The sequence below is a fragment of the Melospiza georgiana genome, chromosome 1 (genome assembly GCF_028018845.1).
Source record: "Melospiza georgiana isolate bMelGeo1 chromosome 1, bMelGeo1.pri, whole genome shotgun sequence".
NCBI lineage: Eukaryota > Metazoa > Chordata > Aves > Passeriformes > Passerellidae > Melospiza > Melospiza georgiana.
Genome location: NC_080430.1, coordinates 37,555,814 through 37,578,374, shown reverse-complemented (window position 1 = coordinate 37,578,374; position 22,561 = coordinate 37,555,814). Strand labels below are relative to the sequence as shown.

Genomic DNA, 22,561 nt, shown 5'->3' with positions numbered 1-22,561 from the left:
ACTCTTGACCATGTAAGACCTCATTTCAAACTCTGGAGTCAACCCGCCTGTCTGAAAGCTGGTAGATTTTCAAAGATTTAACAGTCGGTCTAAGAAATGTGCGACCTCTGCGGCCGGGCCTTAGTTATTTTTCTAGATCATGACATTTACAAAACAGCCCAATGTGATTTATTTCCTGACTTTTCGCGAAGGATGTGAGATGTAAGGAGGGTGGCGGGCGCTGAGGGCGGTAGAGGGAGAGTTGGGAGGGGAGAAGAGGTGGGCGCTGGTGCGAGGGGATGGCGGAGCGCTGTGAGGGGCAGGATGGAGGGTGCTCAGTACGAGGGGATGGCGGAGCGCTGTGAGGGCAGGACAGGGGTGCGAGGGGATGGCGGAGCGCTGTGAGGGGCAGGATGGATGGTGCTCAGTACGAGGGGATGGCGGAGCGCTGTGAGGGGCAGGATGGAGGGCGGTGGGTGCGAGGGGATGGCGGAGCGCTGTGAGGGGCAGGATGGAGGGCGGTGGGTGCGAGGGGATGGCGGAGCGCTGTGAGGGGCAGGATGGAGGGCGCTGGGTGTGAGGGTATGGCGGAGCGCTGTGAGGGGCAGGATGGAGGGCGCTGGGTGTGAGGGGATGGCGGAGCGCTGTGAGGGGCAGGATGGAGGGCGCTGGGTGTGAGGGGATGGCGGAGCGCTGTGAGCGCCGGCCGCACCGCGCATCTCGCACGAGCGCTGCCGGCGCCGCCGCCGGCGCCGTTACCGAGCGAGCAGAGTAAGCGAGCGGTGGCCATGGCGGAGCAGCCACCGCCATGTCCCAAAGAGACTCTCCCCGAGGGGACTCCAGAGCTGCCGAACGTGAGTGCCTTCGCCAAAGGGGTCGCACCGACGGCCCGGAGCTGCGCCCCGCTTCTGTGCCTTTCAGGGGCGGAGTCTCGCCGAGGGAAGGGGCTGGAGGAGGGCAGCGTGTGGGAGGGGATGGCGCATCTCCCTGCGAGCTCCTTCTCTCCCAGTAATGAGGGTGGCTCATTCCCACCCACATCAGAACAATTGGACAACGTCCCGTGCATAGTGCCAGATCCCAGTCTGACTAGTTGTGTGTATTATTACGAGTGTCGTTATACGTTATTTATTTTTTTATTGCATTGTTTAGGCTGGAAGGTTGAGTCCAGCGGGCAACACGGTTGCGAGTTGTCTCAAAGAGACACCCAAGGTGAGTTGGTTTTGTAGAGGCTCTTGTTTTTTTTGTTTTTTTTTTTTTTTTTTTTTTTTTTTTTTTCCCTACATACCTTCACTTTTGAAACTATCGTTTATTTCAATGTTTTTAATCACGTAGAATTACAGAGACTAGCTGGCAAGATTGGAAAACACTTCTGGCAGTTCATTTCCATTCCACATATTTTACAAAAGTCACCATCCTTGCTTAGTTGGGACTAAATATAATTGTTTTATGCGGTTTTCCCCTCTGGTAATGCAATTAAAGTAATTATTGGAAATTATTATTACTTCTGATGGAGGTTCTTCTTTACAAGGATACCAGAATTGGGTATCCCACTGGCCCTTTCCCATGGCCCTGAAGAGTCAGAGGCTGCTGAGACACAAATGGATCCTGTAAACAGCAGATCTCCCCTTAAATGATAATTAAAGATACTCCAACACTCTAGTTTAAATAATTTCCAAAATTGCTTCATTGATGGTGGAAATCACTAATTGGGTTAAAGCTTTCTGAAATTTATAATTGTAACATCTAGTTTTCATCAAGAACATGTGAAGTAGCTGTTATCCAAATTATAAATAATTGAAGTGTTGAAACTTAACAATGCTGTTTGATAAAATTTAGTCTGGGTTATGTTGAGCTTATGCTCACAGTATCAGCATCTGCAGGAGCATGTGCATGTACTGCAGCCCTAAAGCATCCTCGTATTTTCTTCTTATATCTGGAGCAACATAAATGTCTGCAGTACATTTTCTTTTCATTAACATTTTGTGAATGTCTGGTGTAAACTTGTTTTTGCTTTGCCTTATGTATAGCCTGTTACTCCCACTGCTGTACGAAAGTTTCGAAACACAACAGATCCAGCTCCTGGTGCTAAAATAATATTCTACGGCAGTGCAGATGATCCTGACGTTGCAACAGACTTGACTCATGGCATAAAGTCAACCTCCCAATGCAGTGTAAGAATGTGACTCCTTTACTCTTGTTTAAGAATGAACCTCTTAAGAGTGTTCTTAATAAAAGCAACTGATGTCTTCATAGTCAGGGATAAAGGTGAGTGATTTATGCTGCAGCATTTCACAGCTGCTGTGAATTATCTGAGTTCTGACATCAAATTATAGGACTTACTTAGCATTATTGAACCTGGAAAATGTTTGAAGTTCAGTGACTGTTATCAGTGATGTAACTTTTCATAGTGACTACTAAATTAATTTCAATATTTAAGGTAATGAACAGTCTTCTGCCTACAAATTTTGCTGTTTTTTTTTTTTTTTTTTTTTTTGTGGGTTACAGAGATGAAACCAATTGAGCTCTTAGCAAAAGAGCTGTTATCTGCAAATGTGTTCACAGTTTGGTGTAGTCATTCTGTATGCTTTCTTACCTTTGGCTAGAAACTGATTTTTTTAGCCAAAAAGTGACGGTTTGGATATGTCAGACTATTTTGTGTGTATTCTTTAGAAATGATTTTGTAATCTGTAATCAAATAGCTGATGAGATCATTGGTAGTTTTATCACACAGTTAGTGTTCTTGTCTCTAAAAATAGCAGTTGTGTTAGTAAAGTGTATTTTAGGAAGGAAGTAAGTCCTAGTATTCCAGGATGTTGAGTAGGACATTTATTAGGCGTATCCAAAATGAAAGACAACCAGGTTTTGGTATCTTTCCTTAGAAGTTTTTTGTTGAATGGATTGATCTGTACTGGATTAGCCTGTACTGTCTGTTGAAGACTTTGCATTATTAGTTAAATATTATCTCTAGGAAGGGTTGGAAGCCTAGTCTGCTAAGCATGGGTTTGGATCAATTTTATTTGCTACTAATTTTTCAATATTTCTTTATATAAGATTGACAGTCTAACAATAAATCTCCTCTAGAATCTCTATTACTTTGATAGCCTGAAAAATCAAGTCACTTTAGTTTTGGTCACGTTGTAATTTGACTATAGTTTCTAATATGTGCTAAGAAAAGAAAGACTACAGTCAGAAAATGTATATATTAAAAAGTGGAAAAGCTAGCATAAAAATAAAAATATCTCACAATAAGTATTTTATTTAGCTGGAAATTTAGCATAGCATTGGCTATTAGTTGTCTTCTCTCAAGATACAGTTTTATTTTGCAACTCAATGGATAAAATTTTGTCAGTGTAAGCACAGAAGATCTCATTAGAACCCTTAAGAGCAAACTTTTGTTTGTGTGAGTAGTCATAGCGATGCATGAATGATCAAAGTTTGTTGGCTTTCCTGCCTCTGGTGTTGTTTGTGATGTCTTCAGGTAGCTTCTTTGATAAGTCCAGTTGCTAAAAGTGAATTTCAAGAAAAGATGCAGGACATGAAAGAAGCAATTTACTTCAGTAATCGTGAAGCACCTTTGGGTAAATCACATGATCAATCTTTGAAGTTACCTGAGGGCTTGGATATAATTAAAACTACATTTGGAATTAAAGTCTGCAAAGGTAGGAAAATGCGCTATTAAAACATATTTCCTGTAAATACAAGATAATCTGCAATTTAGCATCTATCACATGCTCTATGATTCCAACAACTCCTTTTAAGAGAAGAGTTGTTGTATAACAGGTACCAAAAGGCCTAAAAATTTTTCAGTTTTGATGAAGAAACAAGCAACTGAGAACTTATGGTAACTCCCAGGGCTTTTGGCTCTCTTCCTTTCTGTCTTTATAGATTTCCTGTGAGAACTGTAGGGTAGCTGTCAACTTACCTTCATTTTCCCAACAACTCTAATAGGTCTCATGGAAGAAACTTCCTTGACATATGTAGCTTTCCTCCATAGACTGGAGGCAATCACATCTGTGTTGCCCATGTAGCTTTCTTGCAAAAGTTCTGTTCATCTGGGTTTCTGTGATTTTCTCCCTAGTCCCATGTCATTATGTGAATAATGAATTAGATGTTTATTCATCCATTCATTAGATGAATATAGATTGACTAGAAATGTGGTAAGAAGTATCATCCTTCCACAGTACTAGCAAATTCTCTAACAAGGTATTGTTTACAATGAAGAATGAATGAAACAAGATATCCACCCTCCTTAGCTCCCCCAACCATACATTCTTTATTTGTTTCCAGATTTAACAGCTGGAGAGCTTGTCAATCCACCAAAAACCTTTGAGGAAGTGGATAAAGAAGCGAGAGAAGGACATGATTTATATGTTCTCTCACATGAGGATTATTATGTGGGTAAGGTAAAAGGCTCATAAGAAACCACATAAAATGTTCCTTTATGTGTGTTCAGTGCCTACTGTATGCTATTTTTTGAGGTATAAACCATTAATTTTAATCACTGTATTAATACAATATATATTACTTTTAAAAATTATGTGAAAAAAAAGCAAGTGAGGGAGCATGATCTCAGTTTCTAAAACTCTCAATCACTTCAGGATGGGCATTTAAAACAGTGTAAGAACTCCATGAAGGCGTTGGAAGCCTGATTTCTTTTGGGTGGTGTTTGAAAAGCAAAATATTTCCAGGAAACTAGAAACTCACAGATGCGCTGGTTGCTTACTGAGTTTGGCATTGTCTATGCCACTGAAAGCAATCTCAGATTTGAAGTCATACACTGTGAGCCCAACCCATTCCAGTACTTTTTCCTCTAGTTCCTGTCTTTCTTCAGAATCAGAATTTCAGAGCAGGCAGACTTTCTGATGCGGAGCTTAGCATTAAGATCTGGTTGTGAAGAATTTCAGGCTGTTGGGTGGCTCTCTGGAATGCAGGTTCCTCAGCCTACAGAATCCTCCCCATGGGGCTGTGGGCTGTGCCTGCATTGCCTCAGCCCCTGGGGCCTGTACCTGTGTGATGTGGTCTGCTCAGGGATGGTTACCCTTTATCTCACAGGTCTGCACAGGAGCAGAGTGACAAGTAGCACTCTAAAATGCCGCACATTTAATTTTTTTTGCAGCCACTTCTATTTTTCCCAGTTCCATGACTTTCACTTTGGCTGAAAATGTAAATTTTATGTGGAGACTATTATATAGATGTGAAATTATAGTACTTTGTTGTCTCACTGAGAAATTATTCTGTAAATAGTATTGGAATATGTTGGCCAAACCTGTAACTTCATTTCTTCTCTTCTATGCTTTTCTTGGGTGTTTCAGTGAAATTATTTATAATCTGTTTCTGTCTCTCTTGTAACATCCATCCACCATGGAGAGGCCAAGTCAGAAGCAGACTGACAGAAAAAAAGTCAACTATGTGCCCCACAAATAGTGTAAAAAATGTCGTGCTGCCATACAGCCATGTGGAGCCCTTATTAGAAAACATGCAGTGAATAATATTTTTGAAAGTTCTAATTATCATGCTTTTTAAAAGGTGATTGAAAAGACCTTGAAGAAAAAGAATGACTCTTTTTTTCTGTGACAAAAGGACATAGCAAGAGTATATCTGAAAATGCAACACATCAAAAACATTTTTTGCATTTTTTGAAAACAATAAATCAAATGGTACACATTTCTGCTCAAGTGTAGATTTTATAAAGCAATGTTTGCTTGACCCTCACCACTTAGGCTACATGTTTAATTTATTCTGTTGGTCTTGTCTTTAATCAGACATAAAAGAACATCCAACTGAAGCAGTTTTGCTTTTTATTTTGTGTTTTCACTTTTGACAATGAGATTGTTCCTAACTACTCAATAAACAGGGAGAATGCAAATTATTTGTCTTTAATTGAACAAGTTTGTTAGTTATTTGCCTTTGTTTCTTCATTGTTTTATCTTAAGAATGAAGATACTGGGTACATTTTTCTTCCTTAGGTGTTTTACACAGGTTGAAATGCCTGCTTTTTCTGCAGGGGAGTCAGTCAGTAGGAAGTATAACTCACACTTTGACAAGTCTTTTGTTTATGGAATGGAAACCCCTCACTATGAAGATGGGCGAAATACAGCCAAGACCTTCAATTGGCTCTTTGACCTGGATTCGTAAGTTGCAATGAGTTAGCTAATTAATTCATTTAAAAATGATCAGGAAGAGTGGGTCTTCATATTTGAAGAAAATTGTATATCTCACAATCCTTAACTGTTTTGAACTGAATAGAAAATGCAAGATGTGATTTTCAGAACAGTTTATCCAGATAACTTTTACCATATAACAACTGTTGGCACATCTTAAGCATTATGTAAAGCCCTTTGATTTTAAGTAGCAAGATAGTTTAATCACTAAGTTGAAAGGAGTTGCTTTTTTTTAAATATATAATAATATTTTTAATTATTATTGAAAAAGTATTGAATATTAAAAAAATTATGTGCAAGAGTTATTTTTGTAATTTGTAGGAAGAGAGGACCAAACCTTGTGTCAAAACGAAGTGATGATTTCAAGGAAAAATACCAGCCTCTGATTGGAAAAGTTTTTGATCCGTAAGTAAGCAAAGATACCTTCTGTTACAAATAGATCAAGCACAAAATTCACTCACTTTTGCCTTTTCTCCAATATCTTTTTATGTCTTGGATAAAAATTATAACTGTATGCTTAATGCTTCCAGTGCAGCACTCATTTAACAGAAAAGGACCTTCTACCTGCCCTAATTATGCTGATAAGTACACAAGTTTCTAGTAAGGGCTGTACTGTGTCCATGTAGTGAAGTTAGATCTTACTGTTTGAGTGGTCAAGCACTCTTTAAGACATTTTTTCCCCCAGTATTTTGCAATTAGTAAGGTTTGAAAGGACTGACACATAATACCTAATGTTTTGGGATTCAACCATTTTGCTTACTCTCACACAATTTTTGGCCTTCTTTGTTACATCATCTGTAATCTCACTGTATTACCTCCTTGGAAAAGGACATGGAACTAAATTTGATTACCTAGCAGCATTTACCAATCTCTGTTGAATCATTAGAATGACTGATTATGAAGCAATCTGGAACAGTTTGTAATTTTACAGAACAGCACTTAAGAAGCATCACAGAAGTCATAAGGTAAGTGGGGTTAGGATCCAGGTGTGCTGCAGATCTAGGGCTCCTGAATGTATCCAAAGGCTGTCTTACAGATGCTCTTGATTTCTGCAAAAATATATCTGAAGGCTCACTAACATAGACTTTGGTGGCAAAATATAATTTTAAACTCAAGATCCCAGGTTTAGGTTGATCTGGGGAAGTGTTCTCATAAATGAATGTGAGCAGTGAGCACAAATAAAAGTCAGTTTCTACTCTCCCTGTCACTGTGTCCCAACTTACTGTGAGAAAGACTTGGTGCATGAGCAGCATGAAGCAGTGTGATCAGTCAGGGATGGGTTGCAGTGCAGGCTGAAACCCGCCACTAATATTACAAGACAGATACAGGCTAAACTTAAATCTTATTTAGTGAATTTTATGCCATCCACGTGCTATGTGTGATATGAAAATGATAAAAAAAATGTACATAGTAGTTTTTAGATTGTGGTACTTCCATTTCTGTGTGGGGGTTTTTGTTTTGTGCTTTAGAACAAAGCACTGATAATCTTTTAAATTATGATGGGGATTTTTGATTCAGCTAAGTGTTTTACTTATTTAATTATCAAAAATAAAATGAGCATTGCATCTTTAAAATTAAAAAAAAGGAAACAGTTCTTTAATGTCAAAAGGAAATTCTTCAATTTTTGGAAAATAGAACTCAGAAAAGTTTTCCACGTGGATATGGACTTGGTTGCTGGTTTTGGTGGACAAAAAATTGCACTTGGAAAAGCAGAGATATGATTCAATTTTTCCACTTTATACAAAAGTAGTTTATTTCAGATATTTCAGTTGGAGATTTTGTCAAAATATTCCCATTCTTTGACTACAAGAACTTTTCTTGCATGTTTCTATCATTTTCTTTGGAAAAATGGCATAGGGTATTTTTAATGAGCATAAGTGTTCAAAAAAATAATGTTTACATTTGGTTGTTTTATGTTACAAACAGTGAATGTTCTAATCAGCTTGTAAAGGGTTGCTTTTCTGGAATGGTAATGTTGAAACAAAGTCCTGATAAACAAATTTCAGGTAAACTATGAGTATCGTCCCTATTATTAATCACTATTTTTAAACAGTAGCTGAGATTTTATTTTGGCTATTAATAAACTGTTTTGCAATTAACAAAAAAATGTTCTTTTTGACAGTATAGCAGATACTAGGAATGTTCCCCCAGACCATACATTTGGATTGACGGCCTGTCCAGATGAATATGGTAAGTTCAGGAGCAGAATAAAATCATACCTTGCTAATGAAACTCTGCTGAAGTAATAATTGTTGGTTGTATATACAATTTTCCTAAAATTTTAAGAGGCAAGGTACAAAAATTTGTTGACAGTAAATTTTTGAAGTGTAAATTTTGAGTCAATTTAAAGTTGCTAGTGGGAAAAAAGTAAATGTGAAAAATAAAGAAGGTTTAGGTTTAGGATTATCATGCTGTTTTTCTTTTTTCTTTTTAAAAGCCTTTATATCTAAATGTAACAAAATGGGAAATGGCAGAAAACCCTTATTGACATCAAAGTGACAGACAAAAATGGCTATTTAAACCAATCATGCATATTCCCTCTCAATGATTTCTCAAGCACTTATTAAAAAGAGTAAAAATTACAAGTAATAAATAGGAATAATAAGTTTTGAAGGTTGCAAGGAGATAGAAAGCAGAGTACAAAAAAAGTCTTTATTTTCATTATGACAAAATTTTGAAAGCTACTCAACTCAAATAATCAATGGGATTGATGATGTTTTAGTGTTGTGCTTAATAATTAAAGAATACAGTCAATAATTGGGAAGCAAAAAAATGAAGTGGATCAAAGTCATACAGTTAATCTGGGCCAGAGAAAGTCTGTTCAAACAGTGAATAATCTTTTACGTGCTTTACTATGTAGTGTAATAAAGTTCATGCTATAAGGAAGAGCAGAAGGAACTGAACAAAAGAGTTCATAATTAACAAGTAGGAAATAGTGCTTGTACACTGCTGTTAGAGGGGGATTAGGTGAGCTACTCATGTTTGTTACTGTACTGTGAATGAACTTCTTGCATTCCAGAAAGTGACATTGGCACCTTGGGAATTTGGATGAAGATTGTAGCTCAGTATGCTAAAGTGTTTAAAAGTATTGATAAAGTTAGGATACATGAAAAATGGGAACAGTAACAAAAATATTGCTTTGTCTTTCTAGAAACCTGTGATATATAATTATCCAAAATACTAAATTTTTGATAGTATATAGGTATATACTTATATCTCATAAGTATGTGGAAGGTGACAGAAGTGGTAGATCAATAATATATATTCTTTTTTGCTCAATTATCTGGACATTGAGTAAAAAATACTGCTTTTAGAAGCTTTTGAAAGCAGTGGATAGATTTGTGAATCTACATTATCACGTTCCAAAATTTTTGATATTAACTGTCTGTGAGTGGAGAAATAATGATGTGGACCATTTGATCTTGCAATGAAATGGCTTTATTACCTGTGCAGCAGTGCTGAAAATTAGCATCTTGAAACTGAAATTCTCTTTTTCCTAATGAATGCAAGCTTTTTTTCTTTTGTTAAATGTCTGATAACGGTATATGCACAACTAATTGAGGAATTGTTCATTTTTATAGACGTTCATCATCTTCTTCATGTCCGGGTTCCATGTGAGTTCCTCTGTGGGAAGGACAGAGAAAGAGTTATCTTGATGGCAGTTCGAGAAAGTCTGAAGAAAGCTGACTACAGGAATTTTGATGTGTTACTAAAAGCATTAAGACATTTTGATAAGGTTAGTACTCTCAAAAGGTATAAATGTAAAGGAATGTGTGACATTAGCGCTCCTGTGCTGTAGAGATACAGACGAGAAGAAACACAAACATAGCAAGGTAAATATGGATGAAGACTGTAACTGTGAAGATAACTTCATAGTTATTGAATGTCTCATCTATTGTGATGTGCTATGGAATTAGGCACAATAGTATTTGGAGCTTTTCGTAGTATTATTTGGAATATCCAGGTTAGAGGGGGCAAGGGACACAGAAGCAGGAGTAATCTTAACAATTTTTGGACTTCAAAGTCTGGCATTCCTTTGTAAAGAGAAAACAGTAGAAGGAGTTACGTTCATATTTTCTTCCAAGCTGTACTTTTTGACTGAGTCGCCAAGCCTCAGAATTTCAGGTATTTTCTTTTTTTCTCTCTAGAAAAAAAAAATTGTAATTGACATTTCATATGTAACAATAATTGTAATGTATACAGAATGATTGATGTCTTACTTTTAAAGATATCTTTGCTTTTCCTCAACATTTATGATTAGATTGCAATCTTGTCACAATAGCCTGTCACACTTTTACTCTCAAATCACTGTATTCTTTAAGTTGAAAATTACTTTTTGACATTTTTTAGATTTCTACAATACTTAGGGTTTATTTTTGTATTCAGCAATATTATTTGTCTTGAAATAGTGTGTCTGGTGCTATTTATATAAATGTATAAATATGTGTACATACCTGTATAAACATGTGTATGTGTTTCTTTTGGTGAAGTTACTTTATGATGGCTGTTAGAGAATCATAGAATATAACAACTGTTATTAACAACTATTACACCATCTTTGTAATAGAATGGTGATGGAATGATACACAAGGACAAGCTACGAAAGATCTTTTCTCAGCTGAATGTGAATCTGGATGATGAGCTCCTGGAAACCTTATTTGACTGCTGTGATTTGGATAAGGATGGTCTGATTAATTACCAGGACTTTGCGAACTTTCTGAACTGGAAAGATAAAATGGGTGTTAAAGAGTTTGAAGAAAAAATAATTACAAAAGGTAGATGCCTTAATACTGGGAAAATATGGGGATGATCTTGTTCTTAGGATAGCTGTTGAAAGGACATTGCTGTTGTAAACTAGGTGCTCCTTTAAAAGGGTAGGATTTAGAGACTGATTTAACTACCAGCATCTCAGGTACAGTTGTGTTTCAGAATCCTGGAGTTCTGTGTTGCATGCTGAGATTGACACTGGGAAGTTTCCTTAGTAGTACAGATCTACAGAAAGCAAAATATCTCCTAGAAGCATTATCAGAAATGTAGATGAATTATGTTAACTCCTTTACAGTTATTCAAACAAATTTTTTTGCCTCTTAGTCCGTAATATGTTGATAATATATCTTGGCTTTCCCATAACTTTTTCCCTTTTGTAGGGAAAAAATTAGATGCATATCTTTCCAAAGACACAAAGAAAGAGGATGAACCACTGCCAGAAAAGAAAGATCTTGAGTTAAAAGAACGAGAAAGCTCAGAAAAGATGCCAAAACCACTTTCAAGATCAACAGACCGTGTATATACAAATTATCGAACATCATCTTCTCAGTATAATGCTGTAGTTGGTGGTATCCCAGCATCCTGTAAGTACAATGGACTGTGCTGCTCACTTGTGAGCATTATTTAAGACAAAATCAGGAGCAAAGTTAAAAACTATTGTTACAGGTTCTACTCATGTAAAGTAGTGAATTGATTTATTTAAGCTGAGTTTTTTTTAAGATTAGGAGTTGGAAGGGATGGCCTATTCAACATTGAAATTAATCTAGATGTCTTTGAGAAATTATGCTGGTAAATTTGGGAGAACCATATCTCCTTACGATCATGTAGGGGGATAGAATATAAGTAAATAAATGTAGTATAGAAAGTAATCGTACCCCCTAAAGAGTTGCAGCTGGGTTAATTATCAAAGATTAGGAGCAAGCCTGATGTTAACAAGGCACAGCTGTAGCCAATAAGAAGAGTGTTATAAAAGAGTGGATTGGTTGGTTGAGGGGAGCTGGAGTCAGTTGGCTACTGCAAGAAGAAGAAAGAGTCAGTGCTTGGAGGAGCTGTCCACAAGAAACATCAAGGAGGTATGGAACTCTTACACTAAGGAGACAGCAATATGAAACCTTTGCAATATAATGATAGCATAATCACCTAAAAATAATTTCAGCTGGGAATATTAAGTAAGTAAGTACTAGTATATTACTGCAAGATTCCTTGTTTTCACACTTCATGATGTAGCTGAAGCCAGAATGTCTAAAAATGTGAAAAAAGATATGAGGAAGGAAGAAAATTATGTAACTTATTATTGAACAAGCATCACAGTTCTTCTTATTTCATACAAAATGTTTTCTCCTCCCTGGCACTATTTATCCATGCTACCTGTTGATTGATTTTCACAGGTTATCCATTGTGTGGTGTTCCAAGTATTCGTTCAGATATTCCTGCTCCTCAAGTTTGTCGCCTCAGTGACACGACTAATTATGGTGACCAGGGCAGTAGTTTTTCACTTTTGTACCCTTCTGTCTTCAGTCAAAAGGGAGTATATGAAAAACACCTTTTAAAAAAGAGACCAAAGGCAGAGGTATAGTGAATTTCTTCAGAATATTCTTCCAAGATAATGATTCTGCTAGCCATATGGGAGTGGGAAGTCATCAAGTAAACAGGTTGTAAAATTCATAGTGCAATGATACCATCTTGCTTTACATCCATTCAGCTATCTGAAAAATATGTACTCTTCACATTCTAAATTATTCATAAAGATGGTAGATATTAATTTTATTGTGATCCAAGCTATTGAAATTTCTGAGCAAGGTCTCAAGCAACGTGGTTTAATAGTAAAGTTAGTCCAGCTTTGATTATGTGATTGGATGAATGATCTCCAGGATCTCTTCCAATCTAAGGTATTCCATGAAATGTCTTAAAAAGCCCCACAAGGAGATTTTTAAAGGTGTATACAAGTAATTTCTATCACATAGGGATGTTTAATGGAAAAATTTACCGGAAGTGTCTCTCCTCAGACAAACTTGGCAGGTTTTGCTAATGACAAATTCACCAAACCACTTGAAAGTACCTTTTAAGTGCTCTGCTAAGTCACAGTTGTAGGCTCAGGTCTACAAAGGATCTGTGTAGTGATGGAGGACATTGGGACTCACACAGCAATGCTGTGCTGTCTCATAATTCTGAAGACAAAGATGGGACATGAGACTCTAGGGACTTACTTGGGGGCTCCATGATTTCTCTGATACATCTGCAGCCTCCTACCACTCTGTTCTCTCACATAAATACTAAAATAACTTTGCTGTTTCTTCTTCAGTATTGTTTACCACTTTGTTTTTACATTTGTATACAATTAATCGGGAAAGAATATTAAAAGAGAACTTCATTACGTTAAATTCAGTTTATTGGACAATTGTGATGAAATGTGAAATTCCAATCTAAAATGAGAAAAGAAGCTGTGGCAACCTCTTCATTACATTAATGACCTCTACTCATTATATTAAATATTCAGCAGTCATGTTTGAAAGTGGATCTAGAATAGATCCTAATCTCAGAATACTATTTTTTGTAAAATAGATCTAGTGGATCTATTTTACAAAAAATAGTGTTGCTGGTTAGTGACTGGGGGTAGAAGGTGTGGTGTCATGCTCATCAAACACCTTGTTAGAATGTTGTGTACATGAGCTTTTACTGCTTTATAATGTCGCAGACATTTTTTCACAGAAATCCTTTCTTTCAGATTTGTTCATCTTCTGGGAAGCAAAGGCCCCAGAAGAGAATGTAAACAATGATTATCAGCTGCTGTGGCATGCAATAGGATGCACCTGTGATTGGTTCATGTTCCGTGTGTACAGATAAGAGCCAATCACAGGAGCAAGCTGGGGACAGAGTCCCTGGACACAGAATTTTGTTACAGATTCTTTTCTATGCTTTGCTTAGCAAGCCTCTGCAACTTCTCTTCTTATTCTCTTTAGTTATAGTGTATTATATATCATATATCAATAAATCCAGCCTTCTGATCAAGGAACAAGATTCTCGTCCTTCTCTCCCCGAGTGACCTCCTCAGGTCGCTGTAATATTATAATCTAGCTCTGAAAGCAGGAAATGAGTGCATGCAGCTAACAGTAAATGCAATTCATGCTTCATTGAGAAGCCAATTACATCTGTCAGGCACTAGACAGAGCTGTTCTTTGAAGTTATAACATGTCCTGAGGTGTCATACTCTATTGTAGACTATACCAGCTATATAGAATTCAGTGCAGAACCACCTTTGAGTCTGTTGAAACACCCTATGTTCATGAAATAGGATATTTAGCAATTTTATGATTATTGTTTTGATATGTATAATTAACGTTTCCAAAAATTTCATGGTTAATGAAATTATTCTATGATTGTGGTATTATTAGATGAAAGCTCAGAGTAATTTAATACTGTTTTTGTATAGTGTGGTAGAAATGAATGCAAATTCTGACTATGAAGTAGTTTTGTGAGGTGACTCATCTTGTTACAAAAGAACAAAATAGTTCTTGGGCTCACTGTTTTCTTCACTGAAATTCTCTCCAGTCTGTTGAAGAGGATAGAAGTTATGTAGTTGAGGAATAGTGTGTAATTTGTATGCAGCATGTTGATCATGGGTGAGAGTGAGTTTTATCCTGTCTGCAGACAGTCTGTGGTTTGGTCAGTGATGATTTTACAGCAGTTGATGAGTCAGGACAGAGCTCTCTCAACATGATGAAGCCAAATTATGAGAACATGTAGTCCTTTATTCTCCCTGCAGTGGTGTCCTGTGAAGGACTATTGCTTTTAGTTTCATTCCTATATTTCACTAGCTTGTTGAAGACAATGGATCAGATCTGGTTTGTTTTACTCGTGGGTAGTATGATTGATGCAACTGAAACAACACTTATGCTTAAAGAAACAAAATTCAGTCCCTTCTTTCCTCCTACAATTTCACCTTGCAGAAACACTCATAGATTTATTGGCTAAGATGAAGCTGAAGATTTGTTGTACTGGGGATCAGGCCTATATTTATACAAAAATATAAAAGACAGTATAATAAGGCTGATTTGACTGCATTGAAAGTCTTTATCAAAGCATGCATAAAGTCTCCGTAGCATAAATATAACACATGTACACACACATATATGATACAATTGAAAAGGCCAAATGTTTGCTGATACTAACAGAAGCACAGAGTGCATCAATGTTCTTGTGAAGTTACCTTCCTCTAATGAGTCAACAGGTCACTGTAATGAGGCATGCAACAGGAAGCATCCAAGTGAGAAAACATGGAAAAAATCCCTTCTGCTGAATTATTTTGGTGTAAAATTATAGCAAGGCTCAAAGTTGATGTGAACCATTTCATTTTAGTCACTTCATCCACTTATCTATACCAGCTGATGACCTTGTGTGTAGTTGCTGTGAAATGCAGATAATAATAGAATCTGATTTGTGTTGATAACTGTAGACAGCAAAAATAGAGTGGATAAACAGAACTTTACTTAGGGCTTTTGAAAAACATTTACTTTTCTCTTAGTCTTCTGCATTTGATTTTTGTCCCAGCATTGAAGTAGTGCATCAACATTACTGCATTAATTACAGACAATTTTGTACAGCTTTCTTTGCAATAAGATTCAGATTTACTTAAATAGAAACTTCTTTTGTTTAGGATACAGGATGTGGTCTGTAGTTTTAAGAGTGGGAAAATATTCTTTGGCAAATAGAGATTGCTAAATATGTCAAAGCCAGACACTGTAGAGTTTAACAAAATGCTGACTAGAATTACATTAATTGCATTATTTTATATTATTTTTGTAGATTAAACAAATTCTCCACAATATGGGCATGAATACTTCAGATGAAAGGTTTGAAGAAATATGGAAGCAAGTGTGTACAAAACATGAGATAAAAGAGCTTTGTGATTGTGAAGAAAGTATGTGGAATATACTGAATAAGATACATGAATCAGGCATAGAATTCTAGTCTCTGGACACTGCTTTTATTTAACATTAGTCATAATTCTGGTGCTGAATAAAAAAAAAACAACAAATATTTATATGTGTATTGTCTTTCTGAGTAGTGGGTTCACCACATGTATGAATCATTGCATTTGGTAGGAACTGGTATCCATGCTTGTAAATGTAGTGCCAATATTTACAAATATATCCCATTTTTCATTTATTTAAATTTATTTTTTCTCTTATAAGTGGAATTACCCCTTTAAAAGTGCTAAAAATAAATATTTCAGATATTCAAGGCCTGTCAAAGATTATTATCATACCATGGCATTTTCCCTTTCTTCTCATGTTCCATAGTTCTTGTCAACAGAGATCTGGTTGTGGCAAAGTATTTGAGATGTTTGACCGTTCATGTGAGAAAGTGCTTTACAGTCCAATAGTAAGAAAGGTAAATAGCAATAGGTGTGGGTTCTAAAGTGTTGTCATGAAATAGACTCCATAAAAACCTGTAGGTTAAGAAGTGCTAGAAATGAATGTCCAGTTTGTGGTAGAGGGCTCCTATTCTTTGTGCTACCTTATGACTCTTACTTAATAGTATTCAGCTTTCACAATGAGGAAAAAAGTATGGATATTGAGAGGTGTTTATGTAATAAACATTACGTTGCTGAGTAGTCAGAAAAGTTTGTGAGGGCTTTCAGAGAGCCCTCATTTAATTTCATTTGTGACCAGAATGGTTTCTTGGAAAGAGGGAGAGTCATTAATAGAAAACCCTTAACGATTATTATGCAAATCTCAATGAATAGATGTAAAGTCCAATAAGAATAAATAATGGAAAGAAAATAATATGAAAACATGCAACTGTGAGTGGGAATGTTCACTCTTCTTCTACAGTACTGAACTTTGATGTAAAACAGATGGAAATTGTTCACTATTAACAGTGAGAAATATTACTTCTAGGCTTTCAAATGCAAATGAAAGATCCTTGTCCAATGTAACCTTAATATACAGGATTTAAAGAAGGATGCTATTTTGTCACCTATTAGTGTTTTAAATACTTTAGTAAGATTTGGAGAATGTTGCCAGCCAAAAGCGTTACTGAGTTTTACAACACAAGTAAAGTTTTCTTTTGTTAAATTCTAGAAATGCACATGTAATGCCAGTTTAATGTTTTAGTTCCTTCTTCTGTTGTGTTTAAGATTCCTCTTTTGCCTATGTTCTAGGAGCTGTCATTTACATGTAACTTGCTTGTTACATGAGATCTGCAAGCCAGACCCTTTTGTACATTATTTTTGTAGCATTAACAGCAGCTGTCTTACATCAAGTAGGAAGAATTTGCTTTGTGGTATCTCCAAGGAGCAGGTGGTGGAAATGCTGCTTGATGAAGGCAGCTTCTTTCCTGCTGTGAATGAATGTTCTGCACAGTTGCTGCCTTGCCTCCCCATCCTTCTGGAACTCTCTGCATGCACTCAGAAGCATGCAGGAAGCAGACTGACTGTCCCAAGTGGAACCATGGAAGAAAAATGTCCAGCTGATTACAATTGAATTTACAATGTTAGAATTTTACCATTTCAGTGAAACCCTCTAAAGCTTATTTTCTGCTCATATTATGTGGGAAGGAAGAATCCTTTACCTTTGTGGCAGTGAACTTTCAAAAGCACTGGAGAGAATTACTTTAGAAAAAACAAAATATTTTTCCTCTTCAATAGAAGATTGTAGATGAAATACTCAAGCTCATGTCGGGGGAAAATGGAAAAAAAGTTACTGTATCTGTGTGTATGTATTTATGTATGCGTATACATAGGAGATCTGTTCTGTTTGTTCAGCAGCTTGAAATTCTGTGAACTTTTTTTTATTCTACCATAAAGTACTCACTTGCACTCCTCTTTCAGTAGAATCCGTTCCTTTGTCAATGAAATTGAATTAATGTTGTTCTTGGTCAGTCTGCTAAATAAGTTTTGAGTAAAGAAGACTGCTAAATCATGGTTTCATTTTTTGTGAGTATGTTTGTAACCAAAGGCTTAAGATTTTTTTTTCAGGTTTGGGTTTGAAATTACCCCTCTGAAGCTTGAAAAAATAAATTACTGAAAAGACCTATACATTCTGCTTGTAGGTGCTTGTTTTTCATTGCCATACTGACTAGGAAGCCCCTGAAAGATTTAATCACTATGACACAGTGACTTCTCAGGAGTTCCCCAATTCTTTTGCTTCCTTTTGTGAAACAGTTTGTGTACACAGAGCTTTGGTGCAGGTTTTTCTGTTTCATGTCTGTCTGACTTTCCAATATGTGAATTCAATGACATGTTTTTAGACTTTAAAGCTGCAAGTTGTGTTCTGTAATTTTTGTGGGTCCCTCAATATATCCCAAAAGACAGAAAATACAAGGTTTGCTTTCGTTTCAGTGTGATTCTAGGTATGGAGCTTGTGTAACTAGGACAGCACACTACCTTGCACTAACCCAGGGGCTGTATCCAAGGTAAAGTTTTTGGGAAGAGATGTGAAAACAACTCAAAAGCCATGTGTTCTGAGTAAATGTGTAAATTTAGTGGTTGAGGCAATTTATTCTGTTAACAGTTATGTTAAAAAATCACATGTTGTCTGAGATGGTGGACAAAACTAATGAACAATAAATTGTGGCAAAGGTAAATATTTTGTCAAAAATCAGTGAGTTCTAGACATTTTGTGTCAAATTTTCTTAATAGAATTTTCATAAAAATAGACCCTGGGTAAAAGAGACAGCACATTCAGATACTTGTGCATTATTTCTCCCTTCATCTGTTTCACTGTAATGAGTATTCCAAAGAATAATGTTTTTAGTAATGATGCACTTTTAATTAGTTGTGTCAAGTGAACAAAGTTCATTTTGGAGCAGATGTATTGGTTTTCAGGAGCCAAGCAGGGAGCTCTTCCTATATACAGAGATAGAGACTGGTGTTTGCTAGTCCCCAAAAGCCATGACAGGGAAACTGACTTTCAGTACCTAAAGACTTTCAGTACCTGTAAAAGATAAGGTTGAAGATTTGAATGTGCAAAATTACTTTTCATTCATTCTGTATTTCTGGCACTTTGGAATATGAATGTACGCAACTAGTATGCCTTACTTGGCAGTGACTTGTGCTAAGTAAAGCAGATGTTGGACTAGATCATTCAGTTATTATTACTGTTATTATTTCAGTTCTCTAATGAAAAAAATAATCATCTGGGCATTGACTTTTGTTTGACATGCTGGATGATCCAGCCCACTGTCTTCCATACAAATGTATGTACAGATAAATGTAGGCCTTCTCCTAGATATTAATAATAGCTAACGTTATTGTATCTGTCTTAAAAAGATTTAGTGTTTTTGTTCTGTACATCAAGAGCTATTGTTTTTCAGTGATTTATCTGATCAAGTAAATTTCCTGGTCCTTGAACTCATTCCTTGAAGTGAATGGCCAGTTTTGCTTGTTTACTTGATTTGTTTCTAAACAGCTGTATATAATTATTTGTATGCTAAATAGAATGTTAATAATCTTTTATACTAAGAAGAGTACTTCAAATGGATGCCTAAGCAGAAAAGGTACTGGGGAAAAGTGCCTAGAAAGATGGCGAAAGTCTTTGTGTTGCCAACAGATGGGAGCAGGTATGATGTTTTTGGAATGACTTACACAGCCTAATTAGTTGATGTTTGCTATTAGGATGCATTTCTTTGGACAGTAGTTATTTGCATTTGACAGCCTGTCACACTGCACTATCTGCCTGAGTGGCTTCTCCTTGCTGGATAGCCAGAGTGCTTTTCTGGCAGCTAGGTACAGGTTTAGGTGCGCCAGAGAAACACTAAATGCTACCGTTGTTAAATAGTTCCAATAGGATCTTTATTTCTTTACCACTCTTTAATACCCTACTAATTTTGGAGATGTCATCACAGATTATTCAAACCCATAAGAAAGATTTTGAAGTTTTTGATCAGGACTAATCTGCAAGGAGAAAGGTAGTTAAAAGAGTTGCCAGGTTCTGATTTCCTAAGACATGTGCTTGCTGATTTCTGCCAGATGTGTGTGGCTTCTCTGAGGCCTGGAGGATGTAGAGAACTTGTGCATCCTGGATCCACATGCTTAGTTACAAATATGGGAATTTATATTCCTGATGACACAGGTATGTGCAGCTGTGTTCTGAGGTTATACCCTAAGAGAGGAAGTGTTAAACTCTGTAATAAAACTAAAGAGTAAATCTGCTGTGTTCTGTGTGTTTTCGAAGGTGACTTCTTATTCCAGGGCCTAGACTTAGATGAAAATGGCAAAACTAAGACTTAATCTGAAAGAAAAGAGGACCTGAGTACCACTGACAGGTTTTAGTCACGGCTTTTGTGAAGGCTCTCTTCCTCTAGTAATGAAGATCATATCTTCTGTATCCTAAAAAAGTAATCCTGTGTGTGGTGTATACTCACTAGGTAAGGTTTTACCACACAGTCAGATCAAAAATAGAGGAACTTAAGAACATGTACTTCTAGAAATAGCTTTCCTATAAGCCTTGGTGTTTTCTGCAGATTCTAGAAATTGTCAGGTATTTCTTTGACTCTGGAGTGGTACAAAGGACTGAAATAAGAGTGAAGGTTTTCAAATGGTACCAGTTAATCACAGGGGGATGTTTGGTTTTTTTTTTCTGGTAGTTTTTAATGGATTTTAAAGACAGACATACAGAATCCCAAATGACTGCTTTAGTAAAAGTTTGTTCCTCAGTGCATGACAAAATGTAGAGTTTTTTTGCTTGTGAGCAATGAATATAACATGAGAATGTAATGAGTGTCTTCACAGGGCAGCCTGGGGGTTCTATCTAGTCCAGCATGCCAACTGACAATGGTCAAAAACATGTTTATGGAGAAGTAGCCCACCAGGGCAAATGCTTCAATGTTTGTTCCAAGCAGTTCACAGTGCTCCAACTACTTGAGCCTCAAGTGGTTGAAAGGCAGGAAGAACTTTTCTGAGAAGCATTCTTAACATTCAATGATCTTAAACACATTTCTCTTCATGAGCTTCCCCAGTGCAACCTTGAAACTTTGGGATGCTCTACCTTCTGCAACATGTTTTGTCATGGATTTCCAAAGTTTTAGCAATACATTGAACAGAAAACCCAGCTCTTTTGCTTATTTTAAACCTCCTTTCTAAGGTCTTAGTATGATGTAAGATGAGCAGAAACAACAAACAAATCAATTTCCAAATGCTGTCAGTGATACAGGTGTTTATAAACCTTTGTCACATCCTTCCTAAGTCGGGACTGGGGACTGCTTGCTTACCTGTCGCCTGCATAGAAATGATTTTTAAGTCTTCTTTTGAGAGGTTATCTTTTTCTGAGATGTTTCTGATTCTGCAGCACATTTTCTGAGGTACCATGAGCATGGATTTAGAAGTGGCAGACAGGAGCTTTCTCAGTGCTGTCAGTTGATTTCCCCCAGTAACAGTATTGGGAATAGCCACTGAATTTCAAACATGGAAGCAGGGGCAGTTTCAAAGGAGTGCAGTGATTTTGCACTGAGTCAGAGGTCATTGCTGAGGGCAATAGCCATGTAATACACTGGTGTATGCTTACTGCAAACATAGTTCCCCGTGACCTGCTTTGCTCTTATGTACTGAGTCAAGTAGGTTTGCTTCCAGATTGCATGTTGCTTGGAGAACAGAATTTGGTTCCCTTTATACACCTGGAGATGATGATACATGATTTCTTTAATAAATAAAGTACTTTGGAGGTGTAGGATGGAAGATGAAACCTAAAATTAAATGGCTTTGCTTTAATAAATACTCTGTTGTCCAGCTGCAGTGGGAATATATACTAGTGCTATATCTGTATTTCTTTATCTTATCCAGTGGATTTATACCAATAACAAAAGGTCACTCATACAGTGTTTCATTCAAAGGACAGTCCAGCTGAAAGCCAAATGTAAATGGTTCCAGACTTCTGATGTTTCAATAAGAATGCCTTTTGAAGTCCTTATTTGCACCAACTTTAGAATGGAAAGCATTACAAAGAATTTCTGAGAGAAAAAACAAGCTGGTGATTAATTACTTCATTTGAGCTGGACTTAAATTGCAGTTAAAATAATGACATGATGAATAGGGATGTAGGATTGGAGGGGTTTTTGTTGGTTTGTTTTGGTTTTGTTTTTTTTCAAATCTTCTCTTGTTCTTATTCTACAGGTGGGGAAACAAAGACTCATATAACCATTTTTTTGAGAAGTGCTGAAAGCATTTGTAGCTGTGCAGCCATCTACTGAAGACAGTAGGCAATTGTCTCTGTGTACATGCAGGCATGTAATTGTCTGTCACAGACCTGGTTTTCTTTTCTAATTCAATCACACAGGCGGCTAAGTCAGGCCTTGTTAAACCACTGTAAACCCTTATTAAACCACCATCATCAATGATTAATACATCCTTGCTTGAGAGAGCCCACAGTTCACCTCTCAAGTTGCTTTGATGTGAAACCTACTGCCAGTAGCAGAGATAAGATTGAGACCAAAAGCTTAGATATCATGCCAAATATTTCTCTTCTGAATAATAGCTGTTGTTCTTAAAATTGTTTGTTTGCGTTGGGTTTGCTGTTGTTTTGTTATTTTGTATTGCTGGAAACAATATCAGTAGCCTGAGTATGTTGTCACAGAAAGTGCTGGTACTTTGTTACTGACTCATTTTTTGCTTCATTTCCCACCATTTATTGTGTTTTTCAGCTTTTCTGTTCAGACAA

The 22,561-nt window shown here is 36.7% G+C and overlaps 1 protein-coding gene across 1 annotated transcript; it reads left to right on the top strand.

Annotated features, from left to right (window-relative positions):
- The first annotated feature begins 375 nt into the window (after positions 1-375).
- Positions 376-17,933, top strand: EFHB (EF-hand domain family member B). The gene is made up of 13 exons (XM_058027427.1): positions 376-429; positions 1,129-1,188; positions 2,007-2,150; positions 3,458-3,638; positions 4,267-4,377; positions 5,984-6,110; positions 6,462-6,545; positions 8,263-8,330; positions 9,722-9,876; positions 10,708-10,915; positions 11,288-11,491; positions 12,296-12,477; positions 15,711-17,933. Exons 1-13 carry the CDS (start codon positions 397-399, stop codon positions 15,873-15,875), a joined length of 1,722 nt encoding a protein of 573 aa, XP_057883410.1. The 5' UTR covers positions 376-396; the 3' UTR covers positions 15,876-17,933.
- The last annotated feature ends 4,628 nt before the right edge of the window (positions 17,934-22,561 follow it).

Excerpts from the sequence above, each read along its gene's own strand:
- EFHB (XM_058027427.1), top strand. The coding sequence starts at position 397 with ATGGTGCTCAGTACGAGGGGATGGCGGAGCGCT. Across the intron at positions 430-1,128 it reads CGAGGGGATGGCGGAGCGCT|GCTGGAAGGTTGAGTCCAGC; the intron begins GTGAGGGGCAGG and ends TGCATTGTTTAG. Across the intron at positions 8,331-9,721 it reads GGCCTGTCCAGATGAATATG|ACGTTCATCATCTTCTTCAT; the intron begins GTAAGTTCAGGA and ends TCATTTTTATAG.